Raw genomic sequence first — 24,183 nt, 5'->3', positions numbered from 1 at the left:
TAGGGCAGCGTACAGAGGTCAGTAGGGTGGCAGGCTGTGTCCAGAGGTTAGTGGCGTCCAGAGGTCTGTAGTGTATAAGGCAGTGTCCAGAGGTCGCGTAGTATGTAGGTGTCAGCAGGAGATCAGTTCACAGATCCCTGCTGATCGGACCATAGTGGCTGGATGACAGGTCCGTGTCCACTCAGTTTCTGCATTGTGGACATAGTCAGACCCTGCTCTGCACTATGGGTGGTTGAGTGTAAACAGACTCCACTGTCCGTATTACACCTTACTGCACTCTGATCCCCCTAAACGGAAGAAGAGAGTTCCCCTCCTTTTTTTTTTTTCCAGCAGACCTGATCGGGACAGGAGGTAGGCGGGTGTAAATACACAGCAAAAAAAGGGTGTGTGTGAAAAGGAATTTAACAAGAAAAGAGGTTACATCATGGACAGAAAGCTATACCCAAAGATTTCTCAAAAATTATGCTTTATTGCAAACAATGCATATATCGTATTAGACATTTAGGTAAATACCTCAGTTAGCCATCACTACAAGATGAGACAATACAAAAAAGTATCACCTAAAACCAAAAATTATTAAAAGCAAGACCTCATGACCGGTCATGAATATAATTGGTACTATAAATGTAATGACACTAGGTCTAATACATATGCAGCACAGACACATAGGTAACACCACCATGTAGGGGATGTAATCAAAAAATTAAAAAATTATCACCATATTAGGCTATACATCAAATGTGCAATAGTGTGGACATTGGTACCAGTATAGTGTGGGTTAAGGAACACGATTAAATACTAATAGTGAAAAAATCCAGCTCAGGACAAGGATCCAAGAGAGACATATGCAGCACAAAAATTAGATTGCTTATAAAAGCACCAGAACCTGATGCTATACTGTGTTGCCACACACTTTAGTAGAAAAATATAATCTATATAAATGGCACTTTCAACAGGGATGAGTGGTTAACTGGTGGATAGACAATCATGTCCAATGATAGTACAGTGAAATAGACTTAGTGACAGTAGTAATTTCTCCATATGACATCCGTTATCTGTAGTTGAAATGGCAGGGCCCTGCCAATATAATGTAGGGATTCTTCACCACCAGCATGCGGACTAGATGTCTCCCTTATTATACAGTCAGGTCCATAAATATTGGGACATCAACACAATTCTAACATTTCTGGCTCTATACATCACCACAATGGATTTGAAATGAAATGAACAAGATGTGCTTTAACTGCAGACTGTCGGCTTTAATTTGAGGGTATTTACATCCAAATCAGGTGAACGGTGTAGGAATTACAACAGTTTGCATATGTGCTGCCCACTTGTTAAGGGACCAAAAGTAATGGGACAATTGGCTTCTCAGCTGTTCCATGGCCAGGCGTGTGTTATTCTTTCATTATCCCAATTACAGATAAAAGCAGATAAAAGGTCTAGAGTTCATTTCAAGTGTGCTATTTGCATTTGGAATCTGTTGCTGTCAACTCTCAAGATGAGATCAAAAGAGCTGTAACAATCAGTGAAGCAAGCCATCATTAGGCTGAAAAAACAAAACAAACCCATCAGAGAGATAGCAAAAACATTAGGCGTGGCCAAAACAACTGTTTGGAACATTCTTAAAAAGAAGGAACGCACCGGTGAGCTCAGCAACACCAAAAGACCCGGAAGACCACGGAAAACAACTCTGGATGATGACCGAAGAATTCTTTCCCTGGTGAAGAAAACACCCTTCACAACAGTTGGCCAGATCAAGAACACTCTCCAGGAGGTAGGTGTATGTGTGTCAAAGTCAACAATCAAGAGAAGACTTCACCAGAGTGAATACAGAGGGTTCACCACAAGATGTAAACCATTGGTAAGCCTCAAAAACAGGAAGGCCAGATTAGAGTTTGCCAAACGACATCTAAAAAAGCCTTCACAGTTGTGGAACAACATCCTATGGACAGATGAGACCAAGATCAACTTGTACCAGAGTGATGGGAAGAGAAGAGTATGGAGAAGGAAAGGAACTGCTCATGATCCTAAGCATACCGCCTCATCAGTGAAGCATGGTGGTGGTAGTGTCATGGCGTGGGCATGTATGGCTGCCAATGGAACTGCTTCTCTTGTATTTATTGATGATGTGACTGCTGGCAAAAGCAGCAGGATGAATTGTGAAGTGTTTCAGGCAATATTATCTGCTCATATTCAGCCAAATGCTTCAGAACTCATTGGACGCCGTTTCACAGTGCAGATGAACAATGACCCAAAGCATACTGCAAAAGCAACCAAAGAGTTTTTTAAGGAAAGAAGTGGAATGTTGTGCAATGGCCAAGTCAATCACCTGACCTGAATCCGATTGAGCATGCATTTCACTTGCTGAAGACAAAACTGAAGGGAAAATGCCCCAAGAACAAGCAGGAACTGAAGACAGTTGCAGTAGAGGCCTGGCAGAGCATCACCAGGGATGAAACCCAGCGTCTGGTGATGTCTATGCGTTCCAGACTTCAGGCTGTAATTGACTGCAAAGGATTTGCAACCAAGTATTAAAAAGTGAAAGTTTGATTTATGATTACTATTCTGTCCCATTACTTTTGGTCCCTTAACAAGTGGGAGGCACATATGCAAACTGTTGTAATTCCTACACCATTTAACTGATTTGGCTGTAAATACCCTCAAATTAAAGCTGACAGTCTGCAGTTAAAGCACATCTTGTTCGTTTCATTTCAAATCCATTGTGGTGGTGTATAGAGCCAAAAATGTTAGAATTGTGTTGATGTCACAATATTTATGGACCTGACTGTATGTATGTATGTGTGTGTGTGTGTGTGTGTGTGTGTGTGTATATATATATATATATATATATATATATATAAAAACATTAAATCCTAATTATCAATCCCAGTGCATAATTTCGTGTTTTCATTGATGTTCCTACAATGCAAACATATTGTGCACAAAATATTATAAAAATTCCAAAAACAATATATCAAAATATATGTGACTTCAAATTCTAGTGCCCAAAATATATAAACCATAAATAATAAGTCCCATGAAAATTAAATAAAGTCCAAAAAAAATCTTCCACAATGTGAGTCCTCTTTAACTAAGAATCCAAGTGAAAAATGTATTAAACCGTGTGCTGTGCCCGTCATACACCCCCTCTCAGGTGTGCACTCACCAGGTGTGAGTGCAGGTGTGCACTCACCAGAGCCTTTAATCACCCTTATTACATAGATTCCAAATGTTGAGATCAGGAGGTTCCTCCAATAATCACCCATGATATGAATGGTTGCCAGGATCATAATAAATACTCTTCTCCATAGTTACATAGAAAGAGAAAAACATTTGCTCCAATAGTGTATTACCCAAGGTAAGCAGCTTTAATAAGCCAAATATTGCACTTACAGCAATTAAAAATTCAGTAAGCCTTTAAAATATAGCCTTTTAGTGAGTCAGATACTACATGGTGCTCTCACCATCTCCGGATCTGCCGGACAGAACGCCGTCATGTCACTTCCGGTTATGGATCTGCGTCACTTCCGGTCTGCAGCACCGTCACACCCTTTTTTCTTTGACGCGTTTCGCCATAACCTGACTTAATCATAGGGATGACGGTGTGGTGCAGCTGATCACTTATATTGGGAAACTCTAATTAGATCACCAGTTTCATAATTACAGCTAATTAGTATTTTGTCCCCCAGGAAACTGATCACTCCATCTCACAGAAAATGATGGAAGAAGCTGGCAACATTAGATTTCATGGATCTTATAAAATGGGCAACTACATCAATGGAAATAACAATAATCTTGACACAGTGCTGGGGGGGCTTGTTGTGGTAGGACGTCCATGGACGCCCTCCCAGAACTGGAGTACCGCACTGTTGCCGTTTTTCGGCTATAGCGCAGTTGGCAAGCAGTTAATAGTATGGATGGTTTATTAGAGTGTAGTTTTAATTTAGTTTTGTTGCTTTTATTGGTAATTTTATTGTGTCTTGTTCTGTTCCTCGTTGTATTCTTGTGTTGTCTTCATTGAATGTGGCTGTAGCTTAATAATTTCCCTTTGGGATTAATAAAGTATTCTGATTTAAATGCTTCTGACAGTACTGAGAAACAAAGCGAGCAAAATATGATGGTAATTTTTACAACATAGATTAATTTGATACCTCATGTACATCTGTAACACACTATACATCAGTACGAGATTTATTTATTTATTTGTTTTTGTTTTTTTTTGTTTTTTTTTTTACAGGAGGTCTTAGGTTATAAAATTGACCATCAAGTATCTGTTTACATAGTAGCAGTATTAGAATACATTTCTGCTGATATATTAAAACTTGCTGGGAATTATGTACGGAATATCAGGCATTATGAAATTACCAAACAAGACATCAAGGTTGCAATGTGTGTGGATAAGGTAAGTGCAAGATTTCTTTGTTTATATACCAGTGCATTTTGGTTTGCTCTCCGGCTTGCATGTAAAAAGTTTTGAAATGCCAAGTTTAAGTACATTGCAATTTTCATGAGATTTTTTGTTGATCATGGCAATTTGCTGTTTCATTCTAGCTTGACTGATGTGCCTTGAGGGCACCTCTTTACTATGAATCCTATGTATCATCATTTTTGTTAATATTTCTGCTATCTCCATTAGCATATTATGGATTAGCATATTATGGAAATGATCTGTTTCTATTTGCATGAATAATGTTTGTCCAGGGCTCCCCTTCTCTGTGAATCTTGTTAGCAGGTATCACAGTCTGCTGGATCTCCTTGATTCTGAACCTGTAAATATGCAGGCCAGTGAAATCAAAGTCCCCTACTCTGCCCATCTGCAGGTATGGGGATAGCAGAAATATTATTTATGCTTATTATTATGGGTAAGCCTGATATTTCAGCTGGGAATTATTCACACCTCTGACCTACCCTGACTATGTCCTCCTGGCTGATGTTGTATAGTTCAGAATGTTTATCATTGTTTATTCTTTGACAGGATTTATCAGTACATGTGATGTTGTTCTTCGTCTTTTTCGCTGCAATGATTTTCATATATTTTGATTTAATGTGTTATTGAGACAGTTTTCAGTGTTGCTACTGTAAATTAAAATATTCTTGTCAGATAATTACCTGTTGTAAACTGACTACATGCATGGATGGCAGGCCCCTAGAGATGTTGTCTTTTAAACACCAGGAGGAGCAGCCTGGGTGCCTTGAAATCCGGAAGCATTATCACATGCACAGTTCAAACTTTCCTGGTAATGTAAATGGCAGGTCTTTCCCCTTCAAACTTGTGTACCTTCTAAGTAGCTAGTGAGGTCATCCACTATAGGTTAATAGGCAGATATAGGAGGGAACAGATTGCCTGCAATGCCAGAAATGTTGATGTTAGACATGTGAAGGTATAGGTCTTCACTTCACGCAAGTGCATTTAGTAAAGGTTTTCATCTGACTGGTATACTTTAAATTGCCTAACAATGGAATTTATATTTTAGGAACCAAATGGATGATATAAAATCTCCATCATACTGTACAGGGCACATTCTGAATATTCATAGATCCTGGGTTATAATAGGCTGTTACCTTTAGATAATTGGAAACTGGCAAAAGCCTTGCTGCACATGCCACCTGGTTGTATTCCTATTTCCCCACTCCATGTGGGGGTTTTTAGATGATGGACCTTTTCTCCCTTATGGAGAAGTTTTCTATGCTTAACCAGCTTTCTTAGCTTCAATTGGGATTGTTCAATCAACTCTTCACTGCCTTCTACTACGGCAATCGAAGCAGTGCATCTGGATACGTGTAACCTCGGTATTACCTTGCGAACTGTTCCTCACGCAGTGGGCATGGCCTGTAATGTTGCTTTGGGCACGGGATCCTGCTTTGGATCTTCCTCTTGGTACTGAGTGCTACAAGTGTAGTTAGCCGTAGGGTGCTATATAGGTCCAGGACTATGGTCCATTTTTATGGTTCCCAGACTCTGAAGATTCTTCCAGGAATATGTCCACTGTGATGGACGAAGCCTAGAGCCAAATGGAGACCAATCTCAAGACAGGTTCATTCTGGTTATCTGATCAATAATGTAGCTTTACAGCAAGTATGAGACGATTATCTCTGACTTGCAGTACACTTATTTAAGTGTCCCCTGAATAAGCTGGCAATGTTAGTTTATTCACTTATCCTTCGTTAGTGCTCCACAGGAGAACAGCCTCACTGATAGCACTAGCGGAAATAAGGCACAAGGGAACCAAAGCAAAACCTGAGTGGTGGTATTTGCCTATACTTGGAACTAGACTCTGTTTTAACACTGGTCTTTGCATCTGATTCTAATGCTATCTCTACACAGCAAACATCCTGTCTAACCAGGGCAGGTTTCTTTGCAACTATGACAGACTTTCTTGGACAGCGAACAGCCCTAATACAGCCATCACTGTCCAGGGCTCCAAAGCTTCAAGTTTTGTTCTCCATCCCCAACTTCTCTACCTGGGTCTGAAGAGGATCTACCTATATATCTTCTGTGCTTTGCAGTAAGAGGTAAACAGTTCAATTTTATCACACTACCAATTCGCCTATCTTCTTCCCCATAGTATTCACAAAGATTCTTGAACCCCCTACTCGCCTTCTTAAGAACTCAGCCTTCTGAAAAATTAATCTCCCTCAAAACTATCTGCAAATGTCCAAATGACTATCCAGATTATTCAGGCATTTGGGTATTCATCCCTCAAAAATTTGTTCTCCAGCCCTTCCTTCATCTGGAATACTTGGGCCTCGTTTTGGACACGGCCCAGGCAAAAGTTATCATTCCATCAAACAAACTTGGCTCCCTAAGATTCTATCTTCGAACTTTAGGATAAAAAGATATTCCTTGAGATTCTCCATAAAGGTTGTGGGCCTCAGCTTCACTCAAAATCTCTTCAACACAGTCTTCTGTTAGCCTGGAACAAACATATGATTTTCTTGATCTTCCAAAGCCTCTCCAGTCAAATAAGGAGCTTTCTAGCTTTATGGACTTTTCAATCCAGCCTTGGAAATGGGATGTTTCTTCCACACATATGGAGGGTGGAATCAGGTTTCCAGCTTCACACGTTGGGGAGGAATTTTTCATTCTCTCGTGGTTCAAGGTACCTGGTACCCATCAACATCCTGAACTTGCACTAAAATTTGCTTTGCGTCACTGGACATCCCTTCTTCAGGGAAAACCAATCGGGGTTGTACAAGAAGTCAGGCAGTCTTAAAGGAAGTAAGTCTGATTCCGTTTTGGAAAGAACCACTTTCCACCAATCTCTGCTGTTCACATTCTGGAAGTGGGCAATTGGTTCTTCAGAAACCTCCCTTTGAAAGTATCAGGGATCTACCTTTCCCTTCCCTTGATGTCTCTCCCAGAAGGTCGACATTTTGGTTGCTGTCACTTCTGCATGCTGTGTGTGAGAGCTGGCTTGTCTTGTCCTGTTTGTGTCCCTATTTAGTTACTTGGGAATGAGGAGGTTCTTCATCAACATCCTTATTTTCTCTAAGGTGGTATTCGATTTGCACCTGAATGAGGATATGTCCTTCCCTCCTCCCTGTGTCCGTGCTATATATATCCTTTTGGAGGTTGCATTGCACCCCTTAGATGTGGTTAGGGAGGTTCATTTATATCTGTCTGCTATGGCCTCCCTCCAGAGGTCACATTTTTCTTTGTGCTTACAGATGGCCCACGTAAGGCACGGTGGCTTCCTTTGTTATTGGTGGAATAGTTGGACTTGTGTCCAGGCTTTTGTCATTGAGGGCCATTGGGGCACATTCCACCAGGCCGTTTAGTGCCTCTTGGGCTTTCTGACATTGGACATCTGTGTCTTAAAGTAATATAAAGTCAATTTGAAAAAAATAAAAAATGTCATACCCAACTGCTCTGTGTAGTGGTTTTGCACAGAGCAGCCCCGACCCCCTTCTTTTTGGTTCCTCCGCTGGCGCTCCTGACTTCCCTTCCCTCCTGCTGAGTGCCCCCATAGCATGTATCTTTCTATGGGTGAACCCAAGTAGACTTGCTTCTGAGCCACTGCCCTGCGTTTCCAGTCGCACACAGAGCTGTGGCTTGGCCCCGCCCCCTCTCTCTACTCATTAGCTTATATGCTTTGATTGACTCAGCCAATGAGAAAGGAGAGTCCCTAGAGAGCCAAGGCTCTTGTGCACATCGCAGGATCATCACGGGGCTCAGATAATTATTAGGGGGGCTGCTGCACACGCAAAGTTTTTTACCTTCATGCATAGACAGCACAAATATAAAAAAATTCTTGAGTCTTTACAACCATTTTAAGTTTGCAAGGTGGACACCTGGTTGTATTAGCACACCTATAACAACTTGATGTTTTGGTATCTTCAGATACATGTTTTGCTGGCAGTTGTTTAAATTCTCCTGCCATTCTTCTGGGTGGTTCCTAAGTTCTTTCTCTGGTTACCTGCCCCTCAGTGTTGGCACTGTTTTGGGGCATCCCTATAGCCAAGAATAAGAAAGAGCTGTGTCCTTCAATGAACATAAAAGAGAAAACTGAATTAGTTTATTTTTTTTACTCAACGTAACTTCCCTTTTCTTTGAGTTCATTGAAGGACACATTGCCAACCCCTCTAATATTGTTTTTAGCTTGTACTGCTTTGTGATGAACTGAGCTATCTATAGCGGAGAGGAGGTTGACTACCAGTTAGGACTGCTGTTATTTTTTTGCTGACTAGTTTTCAAATCCTGTAGGTGGTGCTATAACCCTACAGTCAAGAATAAGGAAGAGCTATACTCCTGCAATGAACTTAAAAGGGGATTTTATGATGTAACAAAATAAAAAATTATGTGTTTTCCTGCCGTGAGCACCAGAGATTACTATGTGCATCATATTTTGGCCTTCCTTCAATCAGGCCTTGGTCAAAAGTTGATACTTAGATACTCCTTAGGGACAGGATTCTCTTCTAGAAACCTTTGGCTTTGTTGCCTCGTGTTAGAACCTTTATTCCAGTTGTCTCATAGATCAAATCCCCATTGGAGCAACCTGTGCTTCTTTGGAATCTCAGTTTGGTTCTTTCTGTCCTGCAGAAACTACCTTGGGAAACCATTAGGGTGATCTCTCTTGGAAAGTTACCTACTTGGTGGCTTTCAAGTCTCTTGAACATGTTTCGGAGTTAGTGGCTTTATTTTTTAAAGTACCTTTTCTAATTCCTTCCAAGCATAAAGGGTCTACCTATGATGGTTTCAGCATTTCACCTTAATGAGTACATTGTCCTATCTTCTTCGTGCCCTGATCCAACACACCCAAATAAATTGCTCTTCATTGTCTGTGCAAGGTCAGAGCTATCAAGAGTCTATTGGACAGCCACTGCCTCTAGCTCAATAATTGGCTTTCTGTTTGTATTGCTGACAGAGTCTCATAAAGAACACCCTACTTCTAAGTCCACCATTGATAGCAGGATTAGACAACACATTGCTAGGTCTTTATGCTTTTAAATAAAGGTGCCTTCTGCACCTCTCTCTGCTTATTCCACTGTATCAGTTTCCTGGGCTTTCCAACATCAAGGCTCTGTTGGTTAGCTTTGTAGATCTGTATCTTGTATCTTGGATTACAGCACAGGACCTTCCCTCTGTTCCTGTTTCACTCTGCTTTGCTTTATAAAAAAACAAAACAACGATAAAAAAAAAAAAAAAAAAGCTGACCACACATGGAAGCAGGGTGGTGTTGTAGGGGTATGTCCGAGGGATGGGTGCGGTACGCCCAGCAAAGTTTTTGCCAGTGTGCAGTCATTTGAAGCTAGCAGCCTCTGACCCATAGTCTATGAATGACCAGCCTATGTCTTGTCCTGTACTGTACTTCAAGATATAGAATTTACAGGTATATCATGATTCTTGTTTTTGGGGGATAATCACCTTATTGCAAATACATTTTAGAAAATATTGTACTATTTGTAATTAAATAATGTCAATGGAGTAAATACAAACAAAGCAGTTGTTTGATAAGAAAGGGGTGAAAAAAAGATTGCCCAAACACTCCTGTGCTCCAGGAAATTGCAGAAATGTTGACTACCACCCCCTTCAGTCATCAACCTGACCCCAGGAATTTGAATGGTTGAACTTTAAACACCAATTACAATACAGTACTGTTCAAACAATTGTTGCTGGCCCCAGCCTCTAACGCTTGTCAAATAGCTTTAAACCCACAGAACTGTGCAGGTTACGTGATTCAAATATGTAATTATAATTACCTATTATAGCACCCATTTATCTTTATTTAGAGTCAGACCAACCCAGGTTATGAAATGCATACTGTATGTAATATAGACACGGTGATTCAACAAGTAATGAAAGGATAAGGATGACAGCCTTGGAGCCTACACATTCAAAAAGCAAGCCGGCAATGGCTTATTTTACCATGTGCTCAACTCCAGAAAAAAAAAAAAACTCCTTTTTGAGCTGGGCTACACCCACTCTGCAAGGATTAACTGCTTGTTTAGGTCTAGGGAACAGTAAAAACACTTTTACTTATGTGATCCTTCGCATTGACAGCACTCCCACATGCTTTGGCGGTGAATTGTTCCTCGGCATCATCACATCTAGTGCATGTTACATTGGTGTTGATGGCATGAGGACCTTAGAACGCTGGATCATTGTAGTAAAGATGCTGTAGAGACAGGTCTAGCAGCGCGGAGGAACAGAAGATCGAGTAAATACAGCTTCTTTTCTCTGTTGCCTAGACTTAAACAAGTAATTAATCCTTGCAGTGCAGGCACAACCCCACTGCAAGGGATAATATTTTTTGTAATTCCTTTATTTTTTTTCATTTAATTAGAAGTTGCATGGTACAATTTATGCATGTACCATCTATGAATATAACACATGGCATGTAAATAACCAAGTCATGAATGTCCTGAAGTAAAATGGAAATATTATACATCAAACAGAAACAAAAAAAAAAATGATAGGCGGGACTAATAGTAGCCTATAGGTAGCCTACTAAGGAGCTTTGGAGGACATGGACTATGGGATGCAACCTGGAGAAGCATATGTAGACAAAAACATCAGGCTCACCGGGGGGATCCCAAAAACCAAGGAAGAGAAACCCTATGCAGAAGACTAGGCACTGCATAGGTAAGGCATATTGATAAAAAAATCAACATATTAAAGTAGGAGACAGTGCATGAAATTGGGATGGGGGAGGGGAAAGGCAAAGGGCAGGAAACAGAGGGGATAAGGGGATGGAAGAGGAAAGAAAGAGTGAGGGGAGAGAGTGGGTCAAGAGTGAGGGGAAGAAGATCAAAGCCAGGAACCTGTAGGTGAGAAGGGAGGAAAGAGGCACATGGAAGAGAAAAAGTCAGCAAGGTAATGCAAGGCATACCATCTCTTACCCAAGGTCTGCTCATGGCTGAAATGAAACACCTCAGACAGGTTGAGGGGTTCCCTGAAGATAGCCTTCAGTATAGACCAAGTACTGCCAGGGTCTCCCGGTGTCTCGGAAAGTCTCTCCTCGGTCGTATAGAGTGGCCTTGAGGTCTTCCATGTTTCTCAGCTCATTGACTTTTGAGTACCAAAGGGACCTCGCGGGTGGGTTCACAGTTCAACACAAAGCGATGCAGACTTTTGCTGCGTTCAGCAGTTAAATCGTCAATGAAGCCTTGTATTTTTTGATGGGATGGTCAGTAAGGTGCAGCAGACATGCCCCTGGGTCGTTCGCAACATCTACATACATCAGATGCCTGTTAGTACGGGCAAGTGCAAGCCCAGAGGATATGCAAGACAATACCCCGGTTAGAACCAGCAGAGGCCCGGGACCTGAGGGAAAATTTGATGCAGGGTCATAGGAACCCAATACCACCTGGTCAAAATTTTATAACTGGTTTCCTGGACCTTAGAGGCAATGGAGGATTTCTGTACAAAGTGGAGAATTTTCTCTTTTTGCGTGTCAGTGAAACGGACACCCAGGTCAGCTTCCCATTTAGTGAGGAAGCTAGGAGTGAAATTTTCATGTGGACTGATAAGGGCGGAATAAAGAATGGAGAGACAATGATGGATTAGGGCCTGCTTATGGCAAATACTTTACTACTCCATAAGGAGATGATGAACTGCTGGAGAACAATAACAATGGCGAAGAAAATGCTGGAGTTGAAGGTTGTTCCAGAAATCTATCGACTGGTCCACGGCAGTAGCTAAAATGGAGGGTGTTAAATTGCCATGAGGTCTCAGGACGTCCCAGAGATGGAGATGTCTGGTGGACGCCAGACGTTGAAATTGGGGATTATCCAGTCCCGGCTGAAACTCTGGGTTGCCCAAGAGAGGGATCATGGAAGATGGCAAAGGGGAAAGGGAAGAGCTATAGAAGGTCTCTCGGGAGATCAGCAAGGTACTTCCAAGCGTGGGGTGGTCCACTAGGTCTTTGGCAAACACAAAGAGATCCAGGCCCAGCTTCTGCCTGTGCTCCGGGAATCCAGTTCCATCGCCACCCAATGTTTCGCTTCTGCATGGCCGTGCCAGGCCACCAGCCTTGTGAGGTGGACCACCGTGTAGTAGGCTCGGATATCTGGAAGGCATATTCCACCCCAACGCTTGGAGAGGTGAAGGAGTTGGAGTTGATGACGGGGTTTCCTATGAGACCAAATGAACTCCCTGAAAAGAGCATGAACCCTTGTAAAGAACGAAGGCAGGATGCGAATGGGGAGAGCCTGTAGAACATAGAGGAGGACCCTAGGGAGTAAAGTCATTTTAAGCGCATTGCAGCGTCTGAACCATTTGAGGGTAAGTGAATGCCAGCGGAGCAGATCCGGGCGTATGTGCTGGATTAGCGGTTCAAAATTAGCCAAATAAAGGGTGGTGGAGTCAGAAGTGATATTTACTCTCAGATAATGGATGGAATGAGTGACCCTATGAAAAGGGAACGTGAAGACGACTAATGATGTCCTGTGGTACTGAAATATTAAGGGCTTGGGATTTAGATAGATTATCTAAAAATAGGAAAGGATCCCGAACACAAGGAAAGAGTGGAGCAGGGATGCAAGAGGGTAGGTCACAAAGAAAATCAAGTCATCTGCAAAGGCATCTACCTTATGGGTCCCAGAAGCCTGGGGTGCCGAGACTCCAGCCTAATTGTGCAAAGGAAAGGTTCCAGCGAAAGTCTGAAAATCAAGGGGAGATCGTACATCCCTGGCGGGTACAGTTTTTGAAATCTCAACAAAATCAGACCTAGTTTCGTTAACTTTAATGGGAGCCGAATGGCAAGAATAAAGGGAGGAGATCCGAGATAACATAGCAGGACCCAAACCTATGTGTTGCAAGGTGGCATGGATAAACTGCCAGTTCACCCTGTCAAAACCCTTCTCTGTGTCCGTAGACAGAGAAGGGAATGACGAGAGGTGTTGGCCACGTGATCTGAACGTGTTGTTCCTGTGCTCCCGTAGGGGAACAAATCCTGCCTGGTCCCGATGGAGAAGATATGGTATGTGGGAGAGTAGCATATTGGCTAAGATCCTAGCAAATAATTTCAGGTCAGGATTCAGGACGGCTATTGGCTGGTAATTCCCACATCTGGAGGGGTCCTTGCCTTCTTTAAGTATTAAAGAGATGTAGGCTCGTAGAGCATCCTATGGCATGGCTTTTCCGTGAATGATAGAATTTAAAGCAGGGACCAGGTGGGGAAAGAGGACCTCAAAAAAGGTCCTATAGTAGGCTGCAGTGAGACTGTCTGGGCCGGGGCCTTCTTGGGTTTAGATTGGGGCAATACCACTCCAAGCTTCTCAACCGTGATTGGCTCTTCCAGTTCCCCACAAACATCAGGGGGGAGAGAAGGCATGCCCAAGTCTGCTATGTAGGATTGAATTGTCAGCAGCGCTCTGCAAGGTAGCAGCCAGGGCAGAGTGGCTGAGATTGTAAAGGTTGTGATAGAACCTGTAGAATTTGGCCACTATTTCGGTGGAGGTGCTCAGCTTCTGTCCAGAGGAGGCTTGTATGTGCAAAATGTAGGTTTTGGCTCGGGGTCCTCAAAGAACTTGAGCTAACAGGGTACTTGGCTTGTTGGAAAATTCACACACAAAGCGATGGGCCCATGCTAACTTTTGCTTCGTCTTATGGTAGAGAAGGGACCTCAGTTCCTCCCGAACCTTTGAGAGAGCCTGGTAGGTAGCGCATGCTAGCGTTCGAGTCTACGCAACTCAGCCAGGAGCTCATCAATGTGACGGGAGCGTTCCTTTTTAAGGTGCACCCCGATACGGATCAAGATGCCCTGGATCACCAGTTTGTGTGCCTCCCAAACTACCAGGGGGTTGTCCACAGAATTGCAGTTGACCCCAAAATGCTCTACCTATGCCGCCTGTAATGTGGCACAGGTGTCAGGGGATTGGAGGAGGGTCTCATTTAGTTTCCACGAAGGGGGGGGGCACGTACAGTCGGGTCCAGCTGAAGGGTAAGATAAACTGGGGCATGATCTGAAAAAGAAATAACTTCGATTTGTGCAGAGACAACAGAAGGAAGTGCCTGATGGAAGATTAAAAGGTAGTCGAGGCAGGAATAAGTGTGATGTACTGGGGAGAAAAACGAGTAGTCCCGCCCCTGGGGGTTCAGCAATCACCAGGGGTCCACTAGCCGTAATAGCTGTAAATCCCCTTTCAAGCATCTGAGGTGGGAAAAGGATAAATGAGAGGAACCTCGCGAAACATCCAGTAAAGGGTCCATTGATCACCCCTGAAGAACAGTATCCCTTCAGCAAAATCCAAGAGTAGCGGTGATAAGTCTTGTATAAATTGGGAATGCTCCACATTGGGGAAATAGATGTTCAGAAAGGTAGTTTTGTATATTCTGGATCGTCCCCTTCAGCAGAAGGAAGTGGCCCAGAGGTTCTGACTGCACCGAACCACACGACCAAGGCACATATTTGCTAGTCAGGATACTAACTCCTTTCAATTTAGAAATGGGTGAGGAACTGTGGTACACCCACGAAAAGTCCCTATTGGTCAATTTGGGAACATGATCGCATTTGAAATCCGTTTCCTGTAAAAAATGACCTGGGTCTTACTTTTCTGAAGATCAGCCAGGAGCCATGAGCGCTTCTCCAGGATTTTTAGACCCTCGTGTTGTGGGTGGTAATCTTCAAAAGACCCAATTTAAGACGCGGGGACACACTCCAGCTATCAACCAGGAGCCTATAGGCCTGCCCTGAGAGAGCAACCACTTAAACTAAAAAAAATAAATAAATATATATATATATATATATATATATATATATATATATGGAAAAAAGGAAAGCAGAACACAAAGAAAAGAGAAAAAGATAAGAAAAGACAAGAGAGAAATAGTGGGGAAGAGGTAAGACCAGAAAGGGAAAGAGGGAAGGAGAGGGAAAGCAGGGGATAATGTGGGTCAGGGGTTAGGAGGGAAGGACGGAGGCAAAATGAAAAGGAATGGGAGTCTATAATAGGAGGTCAACTCTTGGGTCCCTGTAGGGGTGTACGAGACACTCCAGCAGGGAACCGCCCTAACGGGGGTATAGAGCGTTCTTGGATGGGTGAAGCACAGAAAATAAAGGAAAAGAGAATCCAAAGGTAATGGAGATGCACAAAAATGGAATCTTTAAGAGAAACTCATAGCATGAAAATGAGTTGTCACTGCCACAGCCTAGAAATAGCTGGGACCAGGAAATTTCGGTCCATTGAACAATGGGGAGGAACCAAAGGGTCTGTTGACACCTGGTGGGCACCGCAATCCCAGGGTGAAAACGCAACTAAATCAAGTCAAGTGGGGAAAGAGGTCCATACATGGACATAATAACATTCTAGTGAATAGCCTGGCTTCCCCCACCATATCAAAGTAAAGAGGCACGTTAGGGGCAGGTAGGTATAGCCACTAAGACACCACCCGCAGCAATTAGAAACATAAGCATTGCATATCAGACCCCAGCTTGAAGATCAGAATCTGTCCCTCAAGATGGAAAATTGCCCTAGTGGTCTGAGGAAATCGGTACTGGGGGTTAAGGACCTCGCTCCCCCCACCACCTGAAAAAAAAAAAGGGTGAGTACACAGTTGTTTGGGCCCCGAATAGATAATGGGGAAGGGGGGGATAGAGGGGGCCCCCCAAGTGTAGTAGAACCAACAACGGCGAGAGAATCCACAGAGGCCCGACACAAGACCCCAAACCACTCGGAATCATCAACAGTGGTTCAGAAGTGTGGGAACCGAGGCCAAAGCTGAGGTCCAGGTCGATAGCAGGTCCAGTCAGTCTTCAGTAGAAGCAGGAAGAGGCCTGGGAGGTCTCTTTCTTGGAGTTTCACGGCTGGAAGTTCTAGAGCGGGGTCTTCGGATCCTCGGAGGCCGTGGCATGGAGGTACCAGAAGCATCAGGGCACAGTAGAAAGTCTAGCCAGTTGGGCATCTCCACCGCGGGCTTGTCTAGGAAACCGAACAGCGCTGACAGTTGATCTGGAGAGCGCAGGAAGAACTTGGCGCCTTGCTTGCGGATGATGAGATGGAAGGAATGGTCCCAGCGGTATGTCTCGTCTGTTTCCCATATTACCTCCAGTAGTGCATGGCCTGGGTCTGTCTTTAAATTTCGGGATATGCACGGATCATGGGACCGTCAAAGTCTATGGGGTCTGTGATCCAGGCTTGGTGGAGAATTTCTTCCTTCACTGTGTATAAATGCACCCTGCAAAGGACGTCTCGTGGTGAACGTTGAGAGGCAGATGCCTCCTGAGATGGAGAGGGAGCACGAGGGTCTAAGACTCGGTGGACCTGATCAAATTCCAGTTCCGCCGTGGGCGGCTTCCCCAGTAGCTGGTTGAAGACGGCTGTCGCAGTAGCATGCAGGTTTGCCCCACTCATAGCCTCTGGGATCCCCCTAAGCTAGAGATTGTTGTGTCGATTACGGGTCTCCCCATCGGCTAAATAACGGTGCACATCAATAAGATGGCAGTGAAATGCCTGCTGATCTGTTTCTAGGGCGGCAAGTCTGTTGTCGGTGGTAATTGCAGAGTTTTCTGAGTCCACCACCCTCTCCTCCACGTTGTCAACCTGTTGGCGGAGGTCATACAATTTATGGGAAAGAGTATTAACAATAGAGGTGGCCATAGCCTGTAGATCTTGCTTAGTGGGAAAGTTCGCCATAGGTTTCATGCGGCCATCCGATCCCCCCCAATCTGATCCCGTGGGAGCTCCAGAGACTAAATTGGGGAAATAGGTCAGGGGCTGGCAGCTGCGGCCACAGCAGGGGATGGACCCACAGGGTGCGGGATCTTTTTGGCTGAGGTCAAGCCAGTGGACCTGGGTCATGGCGGCGCCATCTTAGAGGGGGGATGTTGTGGAGGAATTAATGGGTGATTTCACCTCCCCTAATGTTCCTGGTGGTCTGCTGGCATTAGAGAGCAGCTGGGCGGTGAGGCTCGTCTGGCCGATTATCTGTCCCAGTCCGTGCAGAGCTCCAGGGTGAGCGTCTTCATGCCGCCATAGCCAAACCATGCCCAAGCAAGGGATAATTTTTACGATTCCTGGAGATGGGCTTTAAAAAGCACTTAACATGCAAAAGATATTAAAAGCAGAAAACTAAAGATGCAAGCATGCTAACATTTCTTATAGAGTTTCCTACGGGTTCTCTTTTGAAATATAGGGCATACCCCTAGTTGCTCCATTCTAAAACCTGAACAATTGAATCTGAAACACCAAATATATACCATTATTACTGGCTCTTTCCTTTCTCCAGTAAGATGAGAGTCTAGTGGCTGCATGCTAAACTAATTTTCATTAGCATGTTTAGATTTGGCTACAGACCAACATGGTAATGTGGCCAGTATGCTCCCTTAAAGTGTTACTAAACCCACAACAGGAAAATCAGTCTGTATTTGCAGTAAAGCATGCTTGTTATACTCACTCACTAAGGGGTTAATTATCTGCATTGTGTAAAAAGGCTGTTTGATCTCTCTTCTCTGCTCATCCCCTTTTTCCAATTCCTCCTAAATACCTCCTGATAGAACATATGTTTGGAGTCACTCTGCACATGCTCAGTTTGGTGTGTATTGCTAGAGAGGTTTTTTTTTTTTCTTGGGAGAGTGCATGTGATCAGCACACGGCCAGTCAGCACTGTCCAGACAGAGGTCAGGGGTCCAGCGTCGTCCTAGAGGAGAATGAAAACTCCTCCTACAAGCTTTAACCAGTGCTCAGCTGGACACTGATAGAAGCCACAAGACTGCTGTAACTGCTGCTGATGAGAAAAGGTATTTAGCAGTTTATGTTTACTAAAATAATTGCATTTTCCTGTTCTATGTACTGTGGGAGACCAGATAATTTGAATGCGGGGTCCTGTGTTTAGTAACACTTTAAGCTGCCCATAGATGAATTGAAATTCATCTGGTTAAGCAGGGACAGGCTGTATTTCGGTCCATATATGGGCACTGTGGTTGTATAGAAGTCGATCTACCGAACTGACTTCTGAACAACTGCCCTACCAGAAAATTTCTGCTTGATCGGTGCTGCAGGCTATAGACTGCAGTGCTGATCAGTGTATTCTGCCAGAGGGGAAGTTTCCTTGCTTTTAGAATACAGTGACACAGCAGAGGGATTCCTCCATCCACCTCAAATGTGTGGATGGGGTAATCAGGTGTTTTTTTTTTCTTTTTGTTCAACCCACTGGTTGAACCAAACAAACAGATCCATCTTTGGCCATCTTTAGGGACCAAAATTATTAGTAACCCTCCCATATCCCAAAACCTCCAACCCCTGTTTACATTCATGGTAACTCTTTCCATACAACCAGTCATTTGCATTAGTTATGACCGTGTACTTCAAAGTATGGGATTTATAAGCTAGACTCTAGAACTATTTATTTTTATCACAGTCAAATTACACAGCGCTTTATGTATGCATTACACATTCACATCAGTGCCTTCAAGAACCTTGCAATCTAAGGTCCCTAAACTCACATTTTAACATACACATACTATGGCCAATTAACCTACCATCTTGTTTTTGGTGTGTGGGAGGAAACCCGCGCAGGCACGGTGAGAACATCCAAACTGTGTTCAGATAGTGCTGTGGTTGGGATTCAAACCGATGACCCTAGCGCTGCCAAGTGTAAGTGCTAACCACCTAGCCATTGTGCTGGCCCATATTGGATTGGGCTAAAGAAAACTATGTCAGAAGGCAGTCTATCTAACTAAAGAAGTTTTCAACAAGCGTTCCCTAATTGTCCTTTACTGGGAGAACATCCAAATCTATCTCTCTCCCTGTGTTTAGCATAGAATTGAGAGCTTATTTGCAGTTTATAATTACAGCAACAGTAATGCCTAATTGTTAAGCCATGGTGCACCAAGTTAGGATGCTGGAGCATTAACATATATACTGTATATGTATGTGTTGACACCCCAAGGCAGGTGGAAAGCATCCAAAGCCTTAAGGTAATTGAAACTAAGGCCTTATTGTAGGGATATGTCACTTTTGGAGTTCCTTGTAAATACAGTATAAGAAGCTAGTAGATGACTTCAGGGTTACATTTACAACTGACTTGCCACTTTTGGGTAGACTTACTCTATTGTCTAATATTTTATTTAATTTCTGGTGTCAAACGTTTATTTTGTTTGATGATGATGTTATTTATACTGCCACCTTTCTTTTTCACAGGTTTTGATGGATATGTTCCACCAAGATGAAGAAGACATGAGCATATTGTCCTTAGCTGATGAAGAGCCATCCACTTTAGGGGAACAAACATATTATGACCTTGTGAAGTCTTTTATGGCAGAAGTTAGACAATATATAAGGGAACTGAACCTCATCATTAAAGTATTTCGAGAACCTTTTGCCTCCAACACAAAGCTTTTTTCAGCTCATGTGAGTTTTTCATCTAACACACCACATAACATAATTGTGGTACTCTTACATTTTTCAATAGTTATATATTCTCTGTCTTGCTGGTATATTTAAATGGGAGTAAGAAATTCTACCTGGGTTCGATTATGGGCCAGTTTCATGAACTGTCCTCAAAATTTGGAACTTAAAGTGATACTAATCAGAGAGCTGTTAATTGCCTTTTTTTTTTCTTAATTCTCTAAGTAATTTATTCCTTTAGCACTGTTGTGTGGTCACATGATCTTTCCCTGTTCTTTGGCATCTGCAGGGAAAGATCCCTGGGAGGAGCTTCTATTATTCAACTGATGTATGCTCTCTTCAGTGTGAGTCTGTGTCTGGTCATCCCTGACTGGTGCTGTGCTAGTCACATGACTAAAGAAAAACCGTTTCAGAAGGGCAATTCAAATTAAATTATAAATATCAAAAAACTGTATTACAGTCACCAATAAATCTTTATTGAACATAAAATGGGTATTTTTGTGCATTAATATGGTATAAACAGAGTCCAAGATGATTGACACTAGCTTTCATTTGCACTCATCTGCATCCGCATCTGCTCTTTTTTTTTTTTTCTACTTACAGGTATTAGCAATTACATCTGATATATTTATTACTGATTTATATTAAAACTAAGCTTTTTTGTGAGTTTCTTAGTGAAATTCAAATTGACATATAAAGTGAATCCCTGAAATGTGGGATCAATTTTCACACTGATAAATATGGTGACCAAGGAGGCTATAAGTAGCCAAAATAAGTTGTGAAAATAGATAAGTGAATCCCAGAATGCTGGATTTCATATATTATCACACAATAGTGAGAAGTGCGGTGATCAAAAAAAGCCAGATATTAATCAAAAACCATATATAGGTCATATCACAACGAAGGTGATGTTCAAAAAAGACCACTATAAAAGTGTCACATAAAAAATGTCCAGGAATAATAAATTTCAAAGATATGTTGAAAACACAGAATATTCCAACGAATCAAATAGTGCAGGTAATACTGTTAATCCGCACGACAAACGGAAGGAAATTATCCATAAACAGCTGAATTGCCCCCTCACCTTGAAGTCACCCAAAGGGCCAAAACGCCTGTTAGGAAACAAGAGTGAACATCTACGGCCTGGTCTCCCCTTCAAAGATAATATGGGTCCGCAGCGGTGATATCCCTTTCACGGGTAAGTGGAAGAGCAGCAGGATCCCCCTCAGGGATGATATAGTAAGATTCAGCTAGCTCACATCAAAAGGCAGGATAGAAACAGAAAAAGATCTCCCATAGTGTGATACTGTTTAATAATGTTTAAAACCTGTATAGTCAAATACCCACTCACTTTTGTAAAGCATATAACCAGCTGAAAAAAACCTAATGCTATGGGTGTACTTGCATGGGCGTTTTTGGCTGTAGCAAGATGGGGTCCACGCTGGAACTACGTCACCACGTTCCTACGTGTTACGTCCCGTTAACACATGACTTCCTCAGGTATATTTTTTTCCTTTATATTCCTATCGCCTATCATTCTTAATTAATACTTCACTATTAATTCACAATATTTGTCTCACCATGGATCCCTGAGTGGATCAGTTCACTGTATGATTTGTGATTGTTTATTGTATTTTGTTTAATTTTTTTTCACTGGTGGCATACATTAGTCATGTATATTTTGGTAAATATGAGGCTTTAGACCATGTTTAGATGATTTAAACTATTTTTCTGTGCATTCTATTCAAGTTCTTTTATATATTGATATGGTACATCATTTATTTGTTTAGTTTGTAAATCTGATGGTTATTGAGTTAGGCTAGTGTAGGATTGGGGTAGTGCTGCACTAATTTACTTTTACAGTTTGCACATTATCCATTTGGTATATGGTTGGGTGAAAGCAGCCCCCCTCCACTAGTCTATTGTGAGTAGCGCAGGAGGCCCTTATTGATTTAATCAGCATACTATATCCCGCCCCCAGTATTTGACGATAGAAGAATATGGAAGAGAAGGGAGGGAGGTGTTATTTACCACTGTGTAATTGCCCACATGTGAGACTCTGTAGCCATGTGGTCTACACAGATAAGAAAAAGGAGGAAATGAAGAGCTTAGAAGGAAGCTGAAAGTGGAGCATGCTCAGTAGATGAAAACAGCTGGTCTTCACAATCTCAGGCTGCAATGGGAACAGGAGAAGATGGGAGGGACAGCTGAAGGCAAGATCAACCAAGTATATTTCACTCTACATGAAGCTTTAGTGGCTTTGTGAGTGTGCACACTCTGTTATATGGCATGTAAAGAGAGTTTTTCATAGTTTGGGTTTAATGACACTTCTTCCCAAACCCTATTGAAGTCTATTGAGGGGGGAGAGCAAGTCTTGATACTCAAGTCAGTTTCTTTTGTGGGGCTAATAAGCAAACTATTGTCATAGGAAGTTGTGCACTTCCACGTCAAACATTTACCAATGCCGAAAAAAGCCAAACGGGGCTTTTTCATGCTGCTTCAAGGGCAACATTAAAGTTATACAAATCCTTTCAATTCCAGGTTTGTGGGTTACAAACAGCCTCAGACAAAGCGTACTCTGGCAGTGCATACTTGACTTTGAAATAGTTTTTTTTTTTTTTTCTTTTATTAGTAGCTTTTATTAACCAAGAGCACCACAATTATTTGCTTAATTTCAGTTCAAAACTAAGATTTTTCTCATGTAATTTTGTCAACATTGTTCTCCAACTGCATATTCCACCCATGCATAATGCCTAGGGTTTGGGAAGGTTAAAAAGTCCTCCCTTCTCCTCCTTGGCCTAGTGGTGGCACAGGCACAGATCAAGGAGTCACTTTGCATAAAATAGCAGTTTGAACCTTTTTCATTGTTCTTCTCTTGACAGTACCTTATAATTGTCAGCCTCTGCTTGCATTTCAATAAGCTTATGTATTGCCGGTTTATATTATTAAAGTGAACCTATGACATGAAAAATGAGCAAAGCTCATACAGTCACTGGCCATTGTACACCTGTTTAATTGCTTGGTAACACAAATTTCTAATCAGCCAATCACATGGCAGCAACTCAATGCACTTAGGCATTGGTGTTGAAAACGACTTGCTGAAGTTAAAACTGAGCATCAGAACGGTGAAGAAAAGGGATTTAGGTGACTTTGAAAGTGGCATGGTTGTTGGTGCCAGACGGGCTGGTCTGAGTATTTAAAAAACTGCTGATCTACTGGTATTTTCACGCACAGCCATCTCTAGGGTTTACAGAGAATGGTCCGAAAAAGTGAAACTATCTAGTGAGCGGCATTTGTGTTGACAAAAATACCTTGTTGATGTCAGGAGTCAGACAGAATGGGCAGACTGGTTGCTGAGACATTCAGATGTTAGGGTCAGAATTTGGCATAAACAACATGAAAACATGGATCCATTTTACCTTTTATCAACGGTTCATGCTGGTGGTTTAATGATGTGGGGGATATTTTCTTTTCATTAGCAAGGTGTTAATAAAGTGGTCGGTGAGTGTATTTTTATAGTGTTTACTTGTCTCAATCCAAAGCATTGAGTGGGATTTCTCTCTGCTGTCTAGTTCATCTGCTTTCTGCATGACCCATTGCTGAATGGTTTTCTGGACTCCAATAAAAAGAGAGGAGCCCGTCCAGCACACAGCCTGATACATATCCTGAGTTGTGCATGTATTCCTGTGTGCCATATAAAGAGGGGGGGGGTATGTCCTTTACCTCCAATTAGCTTTAAGGCTACACAGATCTCTCTGAGCTGTGCTGTGTGTGACCTAACTTCCCCGCCCCATGCATCTGGAAGCTCAGAAAAGCTGTGTACTTTCTGGACTTTGAATGGCTGTATAAGAGAGATTGCTACAGATAAATTGGTACAACTTGTTTAAGAGGATTTGTTTAATCTTTGTGTATCATCTGAGGCTTTTCACTTCATTGGCTATATGTAAGGGTTCACAACCACTTTAATTTTTTTTTTTTTAACCATTTGCAGACTTGGAACAGGATAACAATTCTTATTTTTCAGATGGCTCAGGCACATCTGGTATACTACTGTATGCAGTATAGTAATCTTAGAGAATTTTATACATGTGTTAAAGCCAACTCTTCAAAAATCCAGGAGCTTGCACATTCAAAAGGCAAGCCAGGCAGCAAATTCATATTTTACCATGTGCTCACTTAAAACCTACGGGAAATTTGAAAATTCTCCTTTGCAGTAGGGATGTGCCCACACTGTACAGGTTAACTGTTTATTCTAGGGGAGAGCAAAATCAGTTTTACCCGACCATCTGCTGTCCCAGCACATGGCACTCCCCTATGCTCCAGTAATGGACATTGCCTCTTTGTCATTGCTTTCAGTGTAGGGCTATGGACCCTGTATCAGTTTTGATGACA

General features: G+C 42.4%; 1 protein-coding gene across 1 annotated transcript in view; it reads left to right on the top strand.

The window, feature by feature from the left end:
- SOS1 (SOS Ras/Rac guanine nucleotide exchange factor 1) overlaps positions 1-24,183 on the top strand; it is a 308,846-nt gene that overhangs the window by 144,366 nt on the left and 140,297 nt on the right. The window contains exons 4-5 of the mRNA XM_089681755.1: positions 4,241-4,405; positions 19,585-19,794. Coding sequence (XP_089537881.1) covers positions 4,241-4,405; positions 19,585-19,794 — 375 coding nt within the window. The remainder of the gene's footprint in view (positions 1-4,240; positions 4,406-19,584; positions 19,795-24,183) is intronic.

The sequence above is a fragment of the Staurois parvus genome, unplaced genomic scaffold (assembly GCF_062004578.1).
Source record: "Staurois parvus isolate SC_StPar_1 unplaced genomic scaffold, SC_StPar_1.0 ptg000277l, whole genome shotgun sequence".
Classification (NCBI taxonomy): Eukaryota; Metazoa; Chordata; class Amphibia; order Anura; family Ranidae; genus Staurois; species Staurois parvus.
The sequence above is the reverse complement of the archived record's forward strand: the minus strand, read 5'-3'. Positions and strand labels throughout refer to the sequence as shown.